The 20,965-nt window shown below is 44.8% G+C and overlaps 1 protein-coding gene across 3 annotated transcripts in view; it reads right to left on the reverse strand.

Moving 5' to 3' along the window:
- SHC3 (SHC adaptor protein 3) overlaps positions 1-20,663 on the reverse strand; it is a 179,806-nt gene extending 159,143 nt beyond the window's left edge. Inside the window, exons 1-2 of one of the 3 annotated variants that reach the window (XM_043927465.1) lie at positions 20,374-20,663; positions 18,470-19,278 (exon numbers count right to left, since the gene is read on the reverse strand). In XM_043927465.1, coding sequence (XP_043783400.1) covers positions 18,470-18,925 — 456 coding nt within the window. In that variant the 5' untranslated portion in view covers positions 18,926-19,278; positions 20,374-20,663. Of the gene's footprint in view, positions 1-18,469; positions 20,258-20,373 lie in introns of those variants that run through there. The other 2 variants (XM_043927466.1, XM_043927464.1) reach the window with 2 other exon arrangements.
- Positions 20,664-20,965: the final 302 nt, after the last annotated feature.

Here is a 20,965-nt window from a genome sequence, read left to right on the forward strand (position 1 = left end):
CTGTATCTGGATGCCTGGCTTTGTCTTCCACTCCTTACCACTCTCCCTTTTGCCTAGAGCCTGCCTCACTGTCCTGGCTCTTCGTGAGCGGCTGCCAGCCCAGCATCTGGATGCTGACAACCGAGAACCTGGCCAAGCTATCTTAGAAGGCTTGTCATGGCAACCGGATCTCTTGAAACAGCCCCTTCACATTCCTAGGGATGGTGACTTGTATCTTCTTCCTTTTGATACTTTTCAGTCTTGTTAGGCTTATCCAGCTTACTGATTATTTTTTCCACAGAATCAGATTTTTGTTTCATGATTTTTTTTTCCTATTGATTTTGTTTTTCTTTACATCAGTTTCTGCTTTTTTATCTTTGTTATCTCCTTCCTGCTACTTGATTTGGCTTTATTTTGTTCTTTTTTAGTGTCTTGAGCTAGATACTTGGGTCACTGGTTGGAAAAGTTTTCTCTTTTCCAAAGTAAGCATTTGTTGCTATAAATTTCCCTCTGGGTACTATTCTAGCTGTGTCCCACATATTGTGATATGAGGTAGTTTCATTTGCATTCACTTCTATGTATTTTTGAATTTCCTTTGCAATTTGTCCTTTGTCCCAGAGATTATTTATAGGCATTTTGCTTAATTTTCAAGTGTTTGTATATTTTCCTGTTGTCTTTCCTTATCGATTTCTAATTTGAATTCATTGTGGTCAGAGAACATACTTTGTATGATTTCAATTATTTTAAACTTGGTTAGGTTTGCTTGCTTTATGGCTTGAGCTGTGGTCTATCTTAGTAGATATTCCATGAGTACTTGATAAGAATGTTTATTCTGTTGTGGTTTCATAGAGGACTCTACAGATGTCTATCAGACTCTATGGTTGATTATGTTGCTCAGTTTTGTATATCCTTGATGATTTTCTGGAGAAGGAAATGCCAACCCACTCCAGTACTCTTGGCTGGTAAATCCCATGGACGGAGGAGCCTGGTAGACTGCAGTCCACGGGGTCGCTAAGAGTCGGACACGACTGACCGACTTCACTTTCACATTTCACTTTCATGCATTGGAGAAGGAAATGGCAACCCACTCCAGTGTTCTTGCCTGGAGAATCTCAGGGACGGCGGAGCCTGGTGGGCTGCCATCTATGGGGTTGCGCAGAGTCAGACACAAACGAAGCGACTTAGCAGCAGCAGCTGATTTTCAGCATAGTAACCTATTCATTTCTTGGAGTAGGCTGTAGAAGTCTCCATCTATAATTGTGGGTATATACAAGCATTTCTGTACTTGTTTCTGTGACAAGAATCAGTTCATAATACATATGTAGTTACACTATGCTATTTCTCATCCAACAATGCCTTGTGAAATCCAGTCAACTATGATAAAACTCTAACTCACTGTTTTAAATGTCTGCACGTTACTGTGTGGTGTTACTACAACACAACTAATTCCACCATTCTACTGGGGGGCATTCGCTTTATTTTATGGGTGACGATTCCACTGTCCTTCTTAATTGTGATTCTGAGTTTTGATGACCAGGGTTGATGGTTGGAAGTTCACAATAGTTGTATGGCCTATAGTACGAGGGTAGGAGGGCAGAGATGAGTCTGCACTGTCTTTTGATAAAAGGAACTGTGATTCTGAAAATCATTTGCTTGTAGATTATAATGAATAATCCACAAAGAAAGCCCCATCATCCTTTCTTGGAAAACAGAGCACCTGTATCTTAGACAAATGTGAATTTACCTCTGTCATGGAGGCATATAAACAAATTATCCTTCAGTTCAGTTTAGTCACTCAGTCATGTCCAACTCTTTGTGACCCCATGGACTGCAGCACTCTAGGCCTCCCTGTCCATCACCAACTCCCAGAGTTTACTCAAACTCATGTCCATCAAGTTGGATGCCTCTGGTGATGCCATCCTCTGTCATCCCCTTATCCTCCCACCTTCGATCTTTCCCAGCATCAGGGTCTTTTCCAATGAGTAAGTTCTTCACATCAGGTGGCCAAAGTATTCGACTTTCAGCTTCAGCATCAGTCCTTCCAATGAATATTCAGGACTGATCTCTTTTAGGATGGACTGGTTGGATTTCCTTGCAGTCCAAGGAACTCTCAAGAGTCTTCTCCAACACCACAGTTCAAAAGCATCCATTCTTTGGCAATCAGCTTTCTTTATAGTCCACCTCTCACATCCATACATGACTACTGGAAAAACAATAGCCTTGACTACACAGACCTTTGTTGACAAAGTAATGTCTCTGCTTTTATAAGCTATCTAGGTTGGTCATAACTTTTCTTCCAAGGAGCAAACATCTTTTAATTTCATGGCTGCAGTCACCATCTGCAGTGATTTTGGAGCCCCCAAAATAAAGTCTGCCACTGTTTCCATGGTCTCCCCATCTATTTGCTATGAAGTGATGGGACCAGATGCCATGATTTTAGTTTTCTGAATGTTGAGTTTTAAGCCTACTTTTTCAGTCTTCTCTTTCACTTTCATCAAGAGGCTCTTTAGTTCTTCTTCACTTTGTGCCATATGGGTGGTGTCATCTGCATATCTGAGGTTATTGATATTTCTCCTGGCAATCTTGATTCCAGCTTGTGCTTCATCCAGTCCAGCATTTCTTATGATGTACTCTGCATATAAGTTAAATAAGCAGGGTGACAATATACAGCCTTGATGTACTCCTTTCCTGATTTGGAACCAGTCTGTTGTTCCATCTCTAGTTCTAACTTTTCCAGTTCTAAATGTCTAGTTCTAAATGTCCAGTTCTAAATTATCCTTAGGACAGGACAAAACTCTAAAAATAGAATATACACTAATCCAAGCAATTCCACCAAATTTTTCACATGAGCAATGTCTCTTAAAAGTAATTAACAAACTAATACATAAACAAATAGAATCCAGGATATCATGAGATTGGGACTGTTGATTGAGTGAGAAATGTTTAACTTGGAGAGAAGAAAGCAAAGGAAACATTCCTCCAGCTCCCTCAAGCTCTGTAACCTAATAATGAAGATCAGGGAAGCCATCAAGTGTAATCCAACAAGGACCAGCTTTAGACTGGTCCCTCCATTAAATAGCATCCTGACTCTAAGAGGCTAGAAATGGCAGCTGACCTCTCACCATCCCTCTGACTGTGGCCAAGCCCTAGTCAAATGCCATGCCCACTCCCACCTCCACAGTGTTTCTCACTCTGGCTTTCTTGCTTGAACACCTTCCACCCTTCCACCCACCCAGATCTGGACAGTCTTTCAGGACCCAGAGAAAAATCCCACACCTTCTGTGAAGCCTTTCTTGATAATTCCAGCCACCACCAATCTCTCACTATGCCATTAGTGCCTTATTGAACATGAATTTTTTTTCTTTCTTTTTAAAATGGAGCAGCTTTTCCTTCTCAACTGGATCACAAATTCCTTTTGTAAAATCACCATGTACCTTTTTCACAATCCACAATACCTTCCACAGGACAAGGCAAGTAATTGAGTCCTCAGAAAATACTTGTTGATACATTCCATTTTCCCTCATTCTTTTTCATAAATCCACATGCTTTAATGAGAGGTGGGAGCATGTGGAAGTGTTCAGTTTAGCTTTCTGTTTGGAAATGTCCTGGTGACATTTGGTCATACAACATTTTAACCTAATAATGATTATTCATGGCTCTCATTAAGTTGATTCTCTTATTGAAATCCTTCTGCAATTAGCGTTAGAGAAAAAGCAATATAAAACAGAATTCATGGGTCCGCTAATAAGGCCTCTGATCTAGGGAACAGCCTGTAAAGACTTTGGGTGGGCTATGTCATACATGCCAGTTCACAGAAAGAACAATCATCAGGGGATTTTTAAACAGAACAGAGGTCAAAATGTGCCTCTCTGAAGTCACATTCTTAATCACCAACCAGATATGACAGGCCCACAGGTCACCCTCCTAACCAGTCTCTTTTGCTCTGTCATACACCCCAGTGTCCTCCAGCCCCCTGGATGCCTCCATTTTCACGTAGTAAATGTTTGTCACAGGCTCTTTACCCAGGGACATTCTGGGGAGAGCCAGCTGACCTCCTTTTCCACAATGCATGGCCAAGTAACCCTTCTCTGGAGAATGATTTCTTGAAAGCAGGGACCATTGAATTCATGTTAGGTTTGCAGGAACTCTAGCAACATGTATCTGGCAGGTTCTCACTCAGCATGGATTGAACTGATGAACACAAAAACACGCCTACAGGGCTGTGGAGACCCTGAGGAGTAACATGAACTCTACCTCACCAGAGAGACAGGAGGGAACAGCTGCCCCAAGTTCTTGAAAGCTAACAGAGTTAGTGCACTCTCCATCTCAAGGAACATGATTTTGAGAAAACTCTAGGAGACAGTGGAGGACAGAGGAGCCTGGCGTGTTGCAGTCCATGGAGTCGCAAAGAGTCAGGCATGAAAGAGTGACAGAAAAACAACAGCGTTATTCCAGGCCAAGATGGAGTGGACAGAAGAGGCCCAGAGAGGGAAAATGGGCTTTGAACTAAGGCCAGAGTTGCAACTGGTTTGGGGAAAACAAGTTGTTTTATGAGGCTGGAACACTGGAGGGGCAAGAGTTGAAGCTCAAGAGCTAAACTGAAGCCAAATCGTGAAAGTCTGGGTGTCATTTGGATTGAATTCCATAAGCAAAGGCAAGCAACAGAGAGATTTTAATTAAGAAGATGAGATATGCATTTTACAAAGATAAATGATTCACCACATTAACAGAATGCAAAAAAACATATATTTACTCACTAGATCCTGGAAACTGATTTGAAAGTTTTTGAAAACTAAGGTTATAGGAAATGTTTCTTAACTTGTAAAAGGGTATATGACAGTAAATGTCCCCCTTTATAGTTAAGTAAGAGGGCTCACTTTGTAGCCAGGAGTGAAAAAGTCACCTTCATCAATAGAATTGATCACTGTTCTCTATGTCCCACAAGTATCATAGGAAAAGATTAATATTAGCTAAAACTTACTGTACACACAGGCAAAAGTATTTGCCCAAACGGAAATATGTGTGTAGAAGAATGTTCATTATTTTACTGTGATAAATTGGAAACTATCTACATGTCTAACAATAGAGAACTGACTAAATAAGTATTAGCACTTCCATATACATGAATATTGGGCTTCCCAGGTGGCTTGGTGGTAAAGAACTTCCTGCCAATGCATGAGACATAAGAAACATGGGTTCAATCCCTGGGTAGAGAAAATCCCCTGGAGGAGAATATGGCAACCTACTCCAGTACTCTTGCCTGGAGTATCCCATGGACAGAGAAGCCTGGTGGGCTACAGTCCATGGGGTCGCGAAGAGTCAGACACAACTAAAGCAACTTAGCACACACGCATGCACACATACGTGCATACATGTATATTGTGCATGAATATTAAGCAAATGCCAAAAAGAATGAAACAGAATTATAAATACTAATACTGAAAGATTTCCAAGGCATATTAAATTTTAAAAAAAGCAAGTCACAGAACAATGTATGTAGAATATTTTGCTTTGTGAAACAAAAAGGGAAAAGAAAAGATAAAAGAAAAGAAGGGAAAAAAGTGTGCATATGTGTGTCTGGAAATACAAATAGCAAACAGGTGATGGTGATTATCTATGAAAGGAAGAAAATTTGAAGGGAAGGCAGTTGAGGGGACACTCTGAAACATCTAAGTAAGACTATATCATCTTTTTTATTTAATTTAAAAAAGAAGAGTCTTTCCCAAAGCAATCATCGAAGACTGGTTAGTTCACTGTAATAACCACAGCAAGAAATGGTGAAGGTATGAATTAGGGCAAAAGGAAAAGCAAAAGAAGATTTGAAACCCTGTGGAGTAGAAATGATAGTTCAGTGATTGAACAGATACAATGAGTTTAGGAAAAGGAGGCATTCAAAGATGGCTTTGAGGTCATGAATTTGAGAAGTAGGTAAGCAATGACACTATTAACTGAGGTGGGAAAGGTCATGAATTCAGTTTGAGATTTGTTTCATTTAAGGGGCCCTGAAAGAGAGGATGGGCAAGTTACATGGACAGTGAGCAATACAGACCTGCGCCCAACATATGCCACTGGCCTTTGACCTATGACACTGGTCCAAGCCACCATCACTCCTCCTTATTACCTCTCAACTGTCTCTATTTTTGTTCCTGTCCTTCCAATCTGTTCTCCACACAGAAGATAGAATAATCTTTCAGAAAATCTTCAGTGGTTTCCTACTGTACTTGTCTGGTGCTGGCCAGCCCCTGGGGACCCTCCCCTGACTCAATACACTAATTACATTGGCTACTGTCAGTTTCCATCTCCTCCTAGAATGGGACATGCATGCGCACACACACACACACACACACACACACACACACACACTCACTCATGCTCGAACACATCTGCATACCAATTCTATCCATCTTCCTGGATATCTAGGGCTCCACTTCCATATCACCTCCTCTGAGAAGCCATCCTTGATTTCCACATCCTCACCACCAATGTGATCTCCTGGTACTTTCTCTCCTCTGTCCCCACCACTGACACCAAAAGAGAAGGAATTGTGCTTATTTAATCACCTCTTTATCCCCAACACATTACCCCAGGATGGGAACTCAATAAACACTAACTGAATAAAATAATTGGTTAGTAGATTGATGGAGGAGTTAATGAATGAGAAGAGGAACAGAGAGGGTAAGACTGTTCATAAATAATGCAGGAATAGAAATGAGGAGAAAAAGCAAAGAAGAACCTTCACAGCAGATGCCAGGAGTCTGGGAGAGAGGCTGTGAGGTGACAGCACCAGATGAAGTGGGTTTTCGATTTTATAAATAGGGGGTCACCAAGGAACCTTTTCCAGACTGTGTCCACAGGTCAGCAGTCAACTGTCTCATGTTGGCATGACTTAGGTGAAAGAAAGTGAAATGAGGAAGGTGGAGAAGAGAGGGAAGAAGAGATATTTGGAGGGGGATTTGTTTTAGGTGCAAGCAGCGTAAGGAGGGAGGAGGGCATGGTAACCCACTCCAATATTCTTGCCTGGAGAATCCCATGGACAGAGAAGCCCCGAGAGCTACAGTCCCTGGAGTCGCAAAGAGTCAGATACAACTGAGCGACTGAGCGTGGCACAGCCTAAGGAGGAAGTCCAAACCATCAGTTATATTTTATAAAAAGTAATACTCAAAACTCAGCACTTCTAAGTATTGTGTGACATGTCAGTATCATCCACACCCTTGAAGTTAAGACTCTGCAAAGCTGTGTTACTACACACCTTTCCCCACCTCCCATAACTATTTACACCACAAGAATTGGCAGACCCTGGGAAGATCCCCCGGAGCAGGAAATGGCAAGCCGCTCCAGTATTCTTAACTGAAAAATTCATTGACAGAGGAGCCTAGCGGGCTACAGTTCATGGGATCTCAAAAAGTTGGACACAACTGAGCCCACACACACATACACAGCACATAAATCATGTTTTTGCCCAGAAAGCCAGGTGTTAACTTTTCTCAGCAAATCCCTGCCCTGGGAGTCTTAATCAACAGATAGTGCATGAGTGAGAGAGGGTGGGGCGGGGCTAGGGCGCAACAGAAGTGGGGAATGCAATTAAAGGACAGGAGTTTGTGGATCACACTGGAACATCAGAACCTCCCCTCCTCTTAGCCATCATTTGATGATTTTATTTTCTTCTCCCATGTTAGTGAATAAGTACTAAGTCACTCTGCAAACAAGGTTATTATTTATTACAAGAGTTGCTACTTCCAATGAACAAATTCACAGCTTGGTCCTTTAGAGAGTGCAGCCACAATCACCTCACAAACAACCATCCTTTTTAAAAAAAGCAGTGTTTGCAGACTTCCCTGTGGTCCAGTGCCTGAGACTCCATGTTCCCAATGCAGGGGGTCCTGGTTCTATCCCTGGTCAGGGAACTAGATCCCACATGTTGCAAATAAGAGTTCTCATGCTGTATGAAGATTCAAGATGTTGGGCTTCCCTGGTGGTCCAGTGGCTAAGGCTCCGAGCTCCCAAGACAGGGGGCCTGGGTTCGACCCCTGGTCAGGGAACTAGATCCCATATGCCATAACTGAAGATCCTGCATGCCTCACCTAAGACTTGACACAGCCAAATAAATAAATAAATATTAAAAAAAAAAAAAAAAAGATTCAAGATGCTGAGTGCTGCAACTATGACTGGCTGCAGCCAAATAAATAAATAAGATAATTTTTTAAAAAGCAGTGTTTGGACTCCCCTGGTGGTCCAGTGGTTAAGACTCTGGACTTCCAGTGCTGGGGCATAGGTTCTATCCCTGGTCAGGAAAGATCCTGCATGCCACACTGTGAGGCCCTCAAAATAATAATAATAATTTAAGATTTTAAAAGCAATGTCTCTAGCCCAGAGACCAGGAGGAGAGTCTGAAGGGGGGCTCCTGAAGGAGTGAAGCCAGCAGAACCAGACAGGGACAACCAAGGCTGACACATGCGAGAATCGGGATTTCTAGACTGGGCCCCAGCTTCCATCAGTTACAAGAACATGGACAAAAGATAGAAGCTTCTCAGAATGTGAGCTCAGGAAAGTCTCGAGTGTCTAACAGTGCTTCCTCTGGCCCAGGACTCAGGCCATCTTGCCCACGTGATGATCAGCCTTTCACACAAAGTCCAGTTTCTGAAAGAGACCAGCCCTAGCTACTTCAACTGTCCGGTAATATATACTCTTCATTCTCTAATTTGCTCAAGGCCACAAACAGAAGCTCACATGAAACCACTTTTTAAAAATCTATGAGGGAAAAAAAAAATCTATGAGAGCAATTCTTAAATTGAGAAAACTAAGCCTATAAATTATTATTATTATTTGCAAGTCAGAAAAAAAAAATACACGGTTTTCCATTTTAGTAATGACTCCCAGAGGGGCTTCCCAAGGGGCTCACTGGTGAAGAATCCACCTGCCAAGGTGGGAGACGCAGGAGACATGAGTTTGATCCCTGAGTCAGAAAGATCCCCTGGAGAAGGAAATGGCAACCCACTCCAGTAGTCTTGCCTGGAGAATCCAATGGACAGAGGAGCCTGGCAGACTACAGACCATGGGGTCACAAAAGGAAGTGGACATGACTTAAGTGACTATACAACAACAATAACACATGGATCTAGAAACATCTGTTTCCCTCCTAGAGCCTCTGTCCCCGGTTGAGAGCCTGTACACAGACACTTAAGGGGCTGTATTTCCACCAGTGAACTTGTTCTGGCCTCTGGTGATAATGTTAGGTGTGACACCTCATCTATCAGGCCTTCACTCTGAGCAAGTGTCAAACCACAGACACACTCTTGCCACTGGTCCCATAAAGATCTGTTCCACAGCTCTCCTGGTGTGCAGGGGTCATAGTTCATCTGTCTCATACTCCAGGGCTTTGGTTTGAGGTCCTGCTTGAGGAATTTTTAAAGTTGTCTCCATTTGGTGCCCAGAGAAATGGTAAGAAAACCTGAGATTCTTCCAGGAGATTTACTTAGTCGTTTCTTATCTTTCATCTCCATTCTTTCAGGGCACATGAATCTCCCTAACTGTTTGGGAGAACTGGTGGCCATCCTAGATGAGACTCCAAAAGTTTGTGGCTATGCCTGTGATGGTAAATTTATGTGTTAACTTGGCTAGGCCACCAGGTGCCCAGATGTGGACCAACAGTGATTTTGGACGTTTCTGTGAAGGTGTTTACGGATAACTTTAGCATTTAAATGGACAGACAGAGTAAAGCAGACTGCCTTTCCTAATGTGGGCAGGTCTCATCCAATCAACTGAAGGCCTGAATAGAACAAAAGACTGACACTCCCCTGGGATAAGAGGGAATTCCTCCTACCTGACGGCCTTCAAGCTGGGATAATGGCTTTCTCCTGCCTTTGGACTCACACTGAAATGTTGTCTCTTCCTGGGTCTTAAGCCTGCTGACTCACCCTGCGGACTTCTCAGTAATCACGTGCGCCAATGCCTTGTCACAAATCTCCTCCTATACGTACATCCTATTGGTTCTCTATCTCTGGAGACCCTGGACTAATACACTGCTATAAAAAGTTTGGGAGAAAACCTGTTCCTCAAAGGGTCATCTGGTTGCTAGAGAGTCAGAGGTGGGGTGGTCCAGAGGAGCCCGAGCAGGGTGGGTGGTGGGGTATAGCTCCCACCCCATCCCCTGGGGATGCCCACCAGTGGTGCCTCCTGGAGCCCAACGTCATCACCTTCAAAGAAGAAACCACAAGGGCTGCCCTACCATCTCCGTGCTGGGGACCACAGCGTCTAATGCAAGGGTGTCCCAGTGCCTGTGACCCTGAACATGCTCTGCCAGATGTGGAAGCACTATGAAACCCAATCCTGCAACTTATTCATCAGAACCTAGAGTTCTGTCTGAGCGCCCCAGCCCTGCATGATTCAGGAAGTGGGGGAGGCCATGAGCTGGCAGCTGGAGAAGCTGACTCTTGGGTACCTAAGGGCTCATCAGACCATCCTCTCTTTTTTTTATGTTGATGCTTTGTATGCTCTGTGTGTGTTTGAAAATCTCCATAGCACATGTTTAAGTTTTATAACGAACGGTTTATGGGACTTCTAAGACTGTACCCTCCCAATGCAGGGGGGTTGGGTTCAGTCCCTGGTCAGGAAATTAGGTTCCACTTATGACAACTAAAAGTCCGAATGCCACAGCTAAAGATCCTGCATGCTGCAAATAAGACCTGGGAGCAGCCAAACAGTAATACATACATTTAGAAAAAAAAGAAAGAAAGGTGTACAAAAGAACCAGGTGAAAGACATCACAAGGCGGCAGAACTGCCAGCAACAGAAGGTGGCCCGTCAGTGACTGGGCTTAGGAGTCCATGACCGTGTTTCTCTGCTGGCCCTGGGACCCATCGGATAATGGGTCCCAGGCCTCAGAGGCTGCCTTTCTTATCCTTCCTGACTTATAGAAACCATTCAGCATTAGGGGACAACCGTCTGTTCCCCCAAACACCCTCCTCCCCAGGGTTGGGGGAGGGCAAGGGTCCTCTCTGCTGAGCAGGCTGTGGGGACATCTGCTTAAACAGGCCTCTGCTCAGTAATCAGCGTCCAAACCGAGGACCGGAGGGAAAGGAAGTAAGAAGTATGTGCCAAGTCCTAGGAGGGAAAGGGGTCTTCAGGATCTGACCCGGGCAGCACAGCGGTCCCAACAGAACCGAACTGCGCACACACACTGAATCTACCTCCAGGAGGGCCAATGAAAGGGCTGGTTCTTCACCATGAAGAACACTCAAAAACAGACAGCTTTTTATGGTTTCATCACCAGAGATAAAAACATTGTTTCTCCCTCTTTGGGGGTAAGCATAAGAGACCCTGATTTTATAGTGTGTCTGTTGAAAACCAGGTTAGGGGCTAGTTTTCCCTCAACAGAGCTAGAGCTGTGCTGTGGTTTTTCAAAAAATTTTTAAACAGAAGATTTTTATATGGGCAAGTGGCATTAGAAATGCTGAATATTTGCAAAAGCAATGGGATTGAACCTGGTCTGTGAGTCCCTTTAGACTGCCAAATAATTATGTTTAATGGAATTTGATAAAATAAAGTTTGTCAGAAGGGTCCCAGCAGAGAGGCTGGGTGAAGGCCAAGTCCCACTGAGTGTGGAGTTGGTACAAATTTAAATTTCTTAAAATTTGGAATGAAATCTTTGCTGCTTTTTCTGCCCATTCAATAGACAGAAGTGAGGAAAGGCTCTTCCGAGGGGCCTTTGCTTTAGCAAAACAACATTTTCAGAAAAACGAGGATGGCTTCAAGTCAGCGTGAAAGTAAGCAGCTGGGACCTCCCTGAGTAAGATTCTACACTTCCACTGCTGGGGACGATGGTTCAGTCCCTGGTGAGGGAAGTAAGATCCCTCATGCCAGGTGGTGTGGCCAATAAATAAATAAATAAATATAGAAAGCAAGGAGCATCATAACAACAAGCTCTTTGAACACTGTTCCTCAGAAAGTCTTGGCTTGGAGGGGTTTCAGGTAGCTCTGAAGCTGCTGAGCACCACAAACACCAGTGATAAGGTGAGGCTCCTGCCCCTTGACTCTCCCGTTTCTGTAGCTTCTCCTCCGGCACCCGGGTTTCCCTACAGCTCCTGTAGGAGATGAGACCATGGCTAGAAACGGAGATCTCAGCTGGAAGGTGGTGGAACTTGCCAGACCTCTCTTGTCGAGTAGCAAGGCAAGGCTGAGCCTGGAATCTGAGAGCCAAAGACCAAGGATGCCCTGAACTGCTATCATCTACTGGAGCAAGGGCAGAGGCGGATCCCAGCCTGAGTCACTGCAGAGTCAAAAAGATGCTAGAGGAAACCAGTTCCCCAAAGAGAGCAGCAACTGGTCCTCTCCTCCCAGGTGCATCACAGGTATGCATGGCACCTTCTCCCCACCAAGGTGAAGAGAACAGCACTTCGTGAACCATGGAAACTCAGCCTTTGACCCGGCATCTTGTTGGAATTCAGTGGTTCTCGTGGAGATTCCTGACCCTCGCCCTCCAAGTTTAACTAGTGTCTTTCTGTTTTAGGAAAGCAGAGCCAATTCCAGCACTGGGAGGCACAGACTGATGTGTGTGTCTGCCTGTGTGTCTGTGTGTGTGTCTGTGATTAGTTGCTCAGTCATGTCTGACTCTTTGCAACTCCATGGACCAGAGCCCACCAGACTCCTCTGTCCATGGGATTTTCCCGGCAAGAATACTGGATTGGGTTGCCATCTCCTCCTCCAGGGGATCTTCCCAATCCAGGGATTGAACCCGTGTCTCCTGTGTCTCCTGCATTGGCAGGCAGATTCTTTATTGCTGAGCCTTTACTGCTAAGCCATGTGGGAAGCCCAGACTGACACACATCAGCAGGTTATTGTCTCCACTCTGGTGGTGGGGAGGGAAGAGGCTAAACCACATGGGGACAGAATGATTTGTTGGGTTTTTATGTGGTTTTTTTTTAACCTCAACTGAAAATCAATGCTTATGAATTTGCAGGACCAAAAGCAACCTGTAAGATTATTGTGCAGTTGCATGGGTGCACGCGCGCGCGCACACACACACACACACACACACAGAGTCAACATCCACCCACTCAGCAGGACATTCTTACACTTAATTCCTCCCACCATAAAAACATTCTTCATCCACTACACATTGTAAATTTTTTATGCTAAAATTCAATTTTTTTCTTGTCCTTTATCCAGGAAATATGCCCAATTGATCATTTTTTGCATTGCATCTGAAACTATCTTTCTCTGAATTAATTCCATGTAACTTCATTTGTCCTTGGGGATTTTCATTTGAAGTGCTGAATCCTCACTGTGCTTTCCTCCGAACCCTATGCAACTTTCTGGGCAGTAGCACCATGGGGTCTGGTCTTGGCCGCAGCCACCCAGCAGGCACGTGACCCAGGGAAGCACACTCCGAGACCACGGTGCAAGCCGGAGGCCCCTTTCTTCCAGATGCATGAGGTTCAGGAGCAAAGACCTGCCCCAGCCATGACAGGCTGACCTCTTGAGCCCCGCACTCTGAGGTGGCCAAATGGATCTGGGGTCCTGGTGTCCAGGCACCCTGCAGATTCTCCACATCCAGGCCATGTTCCTGCTTGGACATACCCCAGCCAAGCAAGGGGCAGCAGGCTTCACACACCCTTCAGAACAAGCCAGTTGGCTGGACAGCCAGCCTCTTACATGTTTTACATGTCTGTTGCCCAAGTGTCCCATTATCACAACTTTGCACAAATGATATTTATCATATATGACAAATATGAAAATATGACATATATTCCAAGATAAAACCAAGTGGGAACGTAAAGGAGCAAGAAGTCCACTCTTTGTAAGATTTAAGTTTCATCAAAAGCTTGTCTTTCAGAATTATTTTCTCTTAAATGTGAATGTAAAAGTAATGAATGAAATAATCAGGCATTTCTGGAAATATAACATTTACTATTTTCTAATGACCCTGTCCAAAGTCATTACAAGTTGTCTACTCTGTGTGTGTGTACGTGTGTGTGTGGTGTGGTGTGGGATATGTGTGTATGTGTTTATGTGTGATGTGGTATGTGTGTACATACACACTTTTCACACATCTGCTATACTTGTGTCACATTAAAAAAAAAGAGGTGTCATGCTTTCCAGATCAAATAAATAATTTTGTCTACTAATCTCACAAGAATTTCTTAAACTGTTTTTCAAATCATTTCGACAGTTTACATATAAGCCATGCATTTATGAGATTCTTCAACAATTTTAAGAAAATAATCAACTTTTAAAATTGTGTTGTACATCAAGGAACAACTTACTAATCTAGAATTAAAATAAAATTCAATCAATCCCACCACAATAATATATCATGACTATACATGAAATAACTTTGTTGGTGACTGTTTAATATGACCTTACTTAGCTCATAGTTATCAAAAGAATACAGTGCTAAGAAAAGAAAAAAGATTTTAGATATTTTTTCTAAGAATAAATTTAAAATACTTTTAAAGACAGTGAGGCAAGTGAAAAAAAATACCAATTAAGAATAAATTTTAGAGTAAGAGCAGTTAATAAAGACCACCTATAAAAAGCAATAGAACATTTATGAATAAAATGAATAATTCATACACCCTAAATATCATCAGAGTCACAAATGGGAGAAACAAAATAATTTTTAAAGAGCTCTTGTAAAAACAAGGCTTCATCCCAAAAGAAAAACAATCCAGCACTTCAGGAAATAACTCAGTAGTTCTCTGATTATTAAAATCTCCTATAAACAGCTCATAATGTGAAGCTATTGTCAGTAAAGACATAGCACCACTCTTTGCAGACCAAAACCTTGGCTGTCTGAGGCGGCTGTCACAGGATTTAAGGATGAATCACTTACTCTCTCTGGTGGCTTTCCTATTGGCTCAGTCGGTAAAGAATCTGCTTGCAATACAGGAGACTTGGGTTCGATCCTTGGGTTGGGAAGATCCCTTGGTGGAGGGCATCCCAACCCACTCCAGTATTCTTGCCTGGAGAATCCCATGGACAAAACAGTCTGGTGGGCTACAGTCCATGGGGTTGCAAAGAGTCGGACACGACTGAGCGATGAAGTACAACCTACATTCTCACTGGGTTCCTGGTGATCAGCAAGCATCTGGACCTCCTGATTCTTGCTGTGGGCACTCGGGTCAGCCCTGAATGTGGTCACTTCTTATCCTGATCCTGTTTTGAGCCTGTGGTGTCATGTGCTGTAAAGCGAACTCTTCTTCTAGAGAACCCTCCCACTGAGGGCCACAGCTAACTCAGGGGTAGCCCACACAGTATTGCCTTCCAACAGGGGCGGTCAAGGCTGAACCTCAAGATAAGCTTGCTTCAAATGACTCTTCCACAACAGCTAGTGGCTATTTTAAAGAACTGACCCCCAACTGTTCTTGGCTATCTTTCCTTCCTAAACTGTTCGCCCTGCAGATCTGTGGGTAGAGCATCCCAGTATTGCCTTTGGGACCTGCTAAAAATCAGTAGCAGCCCCCATGGGCACTCAGGCTCCCCACCAGCTTGGATTTCTAGGCAATAGAATTTGAAAATGGGCAGCAGTGTCATCAGTACTTGTCTGTATGTCTCTAGGTCTTTCAAGCCCAAATGTAAATAGTTTTAAAATAGAATTATAATGAAAATATCCATTGCTCTTCGTTGTTATGATTTTCCTTTATCTCAAGGACATACTTTCTTGTTCTGTTCCTTTTGTGTCACCAAAAAAAAAAGAAAAAACCACAAAACAAAACCCAGTGTCAGGCATACTGAGGCAGGTACAAAGGTGCCACCAATGGGTGTCCTGACGTAAACAAACACAAACCTGGACCCTTGCTCATTCGAATAATCTCATGCTGTTACTAACATCAGATTCAAGCGAAGGCACGAAGGACAAATTAAACATGCTCTGAGCTTGGAATTCTACTGCGGCTCAGGTATTACTATTTTAAAATTTTCAAATCCTTCATTAATTAATATTACAACCTGCCATTCAAACAATTTGGTGTTTCCTAATTGATACACCAGACTTCTATATTTTACAATGTCCATTTTCATGTAAGTAGATTATATTGAAATATTTTTAAAGAATAAATCTGTGTGCAATATCCTAATATTGTCTGTAGGTAGATATGTCTGTGAGACAGGAAATCTATAATTATACAGCAGATGAGTCTTCCAGGAAACTAGAAAACATTTGGGGTTTTCCTTAATTTAGACATACATTTAAATCGAAGAGAATAATAACAAGTTCTCTCCCAAACTCTAAGCCTTTAGATTTTGCTGTTGATGTACAAGCAGTTATAAAGACTGCCCTTTTTCTATCTACCAGAGATCTTTCAAAGTAAGGACACCAATAAAACTATTTGCAAATCAGCCAATAATACCAGGTTTCTTTCTTCTTTCTTTTTTTTTTTTTTTTTAAGTTTTGTGATCTTTCAAGAAAATAAACTCATGGTTCTAAACTCAACAAGGGCAATTCAGAAATGTGCACCAACAGAAGGCCACGTGATACTGTGAATCAAATGTGCGCAGAAGAAATTGTCCTTTAGTGTCTGGATTCCTTTGCTGTGTGATTTCAAACTTCTCCAGGGAAGCCTGAGCTTATATTCCTGTGACGCCACCATTCCCCACTGAAGATGGACCAGGAGACAGCAAGGAGCACTAACAGGTCATGCTATAATCCCCCCCGGTCACTACAATCCTCTGGCACAGCAAAATGACCCCAAATCCAGAAGGCTCTAAGCAGACCCAGCCTTTCACTTATTTGAGTGCTGTTCTTGCTTCGGGGTTGGGGGAAGAGGGTGTCACAACCTAATAGCCCAGCACAGTAGACTAGATTTCTTTAGCCACAACTGATATTTAGAACTGGATGTCAGCCTTCATCCTTCAAAAAGCAAGAGTAAAGCCTTAAGCAAAGCAAGTTGTTTTTTTAAAGAAAACTTTAAAGACATAAGTTTGAAAATTCTCCCTCCATTTGGAAACTACCCTCTATGTTCAACATGACAGGTATAAAAACCTTTGCCAACGTCTGTCTAACATGGTTCTTTTTTTTCTTCAGATAGCAATTATACTATATTACACATGCCACAAGTAATATACTCTGGCATCACTGCTTAACCTCAACGTTGTCAGGGGTTTTGTTGTTTGGTTTTGTTTCTTCTTTTCCCCTTTTGTTTTCGGCTCCTGGTTATGTAACTTAAAGAAGGCATACAAGAGGAATATCCTTTTTCTTTCACAATAAACTCAACCAGCTGTGCATACTTTATGTTGATCTTCCTCCCTTTTGTAAAATATATGATTAATTCACTCTCAGAAGCTAAGAATGAAGATTAAATTAAAAAGGAGACCCAAAAGGAGAACAGGTCCATTTTTAATACTGATGATCGCATTCCTCAGTTGGTACTTTTGAGATACTTAAAGATAATCCACAAAGTCAACTGTTTCCTTTAATATTTGGTTCAAAATTATCAAGATATATTTTGCCAGGGGATGTGGTCTGTAGAATTTTGAAACTGGATCTGTAGGCAGTAAGTATTAATATCCACTAAGAGCCTGCAGATTTCTCAGTGCAATTGACAACACTTTAGAGAGAGTGTGCATCTCATTTCTCTTAAAACGAAAAGTCATGCCTTGGACTGACCAGTCTGAAATAATGTTATTTTGGCCCCTTTCCACTGTCTGAAGGCTGTCTGCCCAGCTGGAAGAGCGCTGTGGTGATTCTCTGCTGCCCAACGACCAGAAGGATGTGATAAGCATGTGGCAGGCCAGTGGAAGGCTGCTAAGTATTTGTTCTTTAAATATCATAGAATACTTGCATAAGAGAAGAATTTTGTGGACTACATCAGGCATGATTGTATAATTCTCTGTGTTGGAGGAAAAAAAAAAATCTACTTTCCAGCCTGTGGCTCAGCTTCCTTTAGCCTATTTAAAGGGAAGGCCAGAGTCCCCAGGGAAAAACAGTCCCAAATTTCCTTCTGCTGCTGTAAACCAAAGCAGGTATGGAAGGAAAGGCAGAAACCAAAGAAAACCTTGCTGGCTAAGAAATTGCTATCTGGTATACAGGACAGTACTTGGGCTGCACTGCAAGGAGCTGGAAATCCTTGCTGAGGGAGAAATAAAACCACCTACTCTGCCGCCGGGGGCAAACACAGGAGAAGTAGTGACACCACCTGCCTTTCTCATCGCAGGGGCTGCCCAGTTCTTCCAAGTGTGAACCCCAGGCAGACGTGATGCACAGTTCCCAGGGAGAGTGGTCCATGCCAAGAGGGGTACTGGCCGGACACAGGGCAAAGCTCGGTGGCAAAGGCATGCCAAAGGAGCGGAGCCAGGGGAAACCAGGGCAGTGAGGTCACCGATTTCAAACCTTCTCCCACTGGATGCGCAATGGGAACGTTTGCTGAGCTGGGTCCCCGCTGCCAAACGAGCTGGCTGCGAAAAAGTGCGCACCCCCTGGCCTCCACGGCGACCCACTGTGCCGGACGCCTCTGCGCCCGGGCTTTCCCACCCGGTGGCCCGCGCCCGCACCCACCTTGACGACGTAGGTGACTCCGGCCCCCAGCACCTGGTCGCTGGCGTGCGGGGCGCGGGGCGGCGGCTCGTCGCCGGGTCGGCCCTTCCTGGCGGCGCGCATGGCCGGGGCGCGGGGGCCGGGGGGCGCGCTGCCGTCCGGGGCGGCCAGGCTGGGCGCGCTGCAGCTGCCCGAGAGCCGCGCGCCCGCCCGCTCCCTGGCCGCCGACAGGCCGCGGAGGCCCGAGCTGGAGAGTTTCAGGTGGGACACCTTGTGGAGCAGATGGCCCAGGCTGCCCGGCCCATCGTCGGGCGCCCTGCGCAGCGCTTCTCCGGACACCAGGTAGGGGGCCGCCGCCGGGGCCGCGCGCGCCGCCGAGACCTTGCCACCGCCGCTCACCGACAGGTTGTGCAGAAGGTCATCGACCGATGTCACCGAGTCATTCCTGAAGCGGTTGTACTTGGTGCGTGGAAGCATGCCCCTCCGTGGGCTCGCCGCATCCGCCCGGGCGCTGCAGGTGCCGGCCCCGGCGCAGGCTGCCGCGCATAGCAGGCGAGCCGCGGTCCCCGGGGCGGGACGGAGCGGCCGGGACAGCAGGCTGGGGGGCGCGAGCAGCGGCGCCGGCCTCCCACCGCTAACACCCCGCACGGCCGCGGCCGCGCAGCCCCGGCCCCGGACTCGGCTGCTGAGGGCGGTACGTTCGCTTTGCAAAAGTCATAGTTTCCTCTGCTGCGCGCCCAGCTGCTTGGGGCTGCTCACAGCAAAAGCATGACTCACTCCGAGAGGAGACCCTTCTCAACAAAGGCTCGGTGAGCACTGCAAATCACTTCCTGTAGCAAAAAAAAAAGAAGAAGAAAAAAAAAAAACCACATACACCCACTGACAGCACTCTAGAGCCAATCAATTCTCAAATTTCCTTTCTCTACCTTCCCAGACATTTCCTTCCAACCTTTGGTTTTTCACCTCCCCTTCCCCTGCCCCCCTCAACATCTATGCCAGAGGTAAATCCTGTTCCTTCAAATGAACTTTCTGAAACCCATTATTCTATGCTAGGGTTTTTTTCTTCCCTGTTCAGCCCATCTGTGAGCCTGGAAAAGTGTCTGACGGTGCAGCGTTAAAATGTGACGAAGGATTTTTAAGAATAAGATCTTCAGCGGATCCTCATGAATTTTGATTTGGAAAGCAGCAGGAATTCTTAAATAGCCAAAAAGAAAATATTCATTCCCAGGTGAACATAAAATATCAATCTCCAAGGTTTTTTTTCAAGTCAACAGAGCAGCCATGACAAGAGTCTTTGTGGCAATGCAGTTCCTCCCCCTCCCAAAAAAAAAAAAAAAATCTGCGTATGAACTTCTGCCCAGAGCCACTGAGGGTCTCTTCTCTCATCATTTACAGCAGTCTTTCTCAGCCAGGGTTAAGCTGAAAACCTACTTCTGAAAAAGAAGAGTGTTTCTTTGATGAATGGCAACAAGCTCCAGAAATCCATTCCAAAAGGGGGGCTGTGCTTGAAGCTTTATTCCAACTGAATGTGCTCAAGCTCTGGAGAAATGCCTAAGAAATGCTACAAATACATTTCAATATCCCTTTGGTTGCTGCTTGCAACCCTGCAGAAAGAAAGGGAAAAAATGCAGCAGCTGTCTGTACACATCAAGCCCGCCGAAGGATGCCTTGTTTTCAGGAGTCAGACACCGGCTGCAAGTGAAACGCACAGGCCTCCTCGCTGTCCGCGGAACAGAGCATTGAGCCCCTCCACCCCACCCCAGAAGGTCTGCGGAGACGCAAACCCACTGACCCCTGTCACCATGGGCTCTTGACGGTCTTCATAGGTCTTCATCGGTCTATTGAGAGAAGCCGCCCTTCACAGTGAAACGCTTTCGCTCCCTGTCCAAGTTTCTCGTCTACTTCTATGCAAAAAATGAATTTACCTCTAGCACGTTATCAGATTAGCCTTAGTCTTCTCACACCCACGGCTAGACATGTGACACTTGAGGCACCCAGCCTTGAAAAGCTTTATGGAACAGGGTGTGACGAGTGCCACTCAAGGTGGGCCAGGTGAGGCCCGCTGCGGGGACACAGGAGCGTGGAGGAGCGGCAGCTCCCCTCCCAGGGCCGCAGGCCTAGCCGAGCAGCCGCGTGGCACTCATTTTTTTTCTTCCCCTTGCTGGCATAGCAACAGCAAATGCACACTCCAGAGATGGTGGTGATGGTTATCCAAGTCCCCCCAAATCTAAAGCAAAACTTCCCTATCATTCCCAAACCGTGATCTTCATTAGAAGCAGACAAAAACAGCAAAATGTGAATGAAATGCTGTTTGTGTGAATGAAAGGGCTAGCGAGCGAGCCAGCGTTTCTGTGAATGAAGCCGGGCCTTGCAGCCGGCGCCAGGCAATCCCCTGGTTCCAGCGGCCTCAGCCAATGAGCAGCCGCCCCGATGACTCATTCAACAAAAGCTTGCTCAATAGTGGAAGATTCCATTTCAATCAAAGGCGGGATCTTTCATCCAACGGCAGTGTGGGAA

Source organism: Cervus elaphus, chromosome 16, assembly GCF_910594005.1.
Source record: "Cervus elaphus chromosome 16, mCerEla1.1, whole genome shotgun sequence".
NCBI lineage: Eukaryota > Metazoa > Chordata > Mammalia > Artiodactyla > Cervidae > Cervus > Cervus elaphus.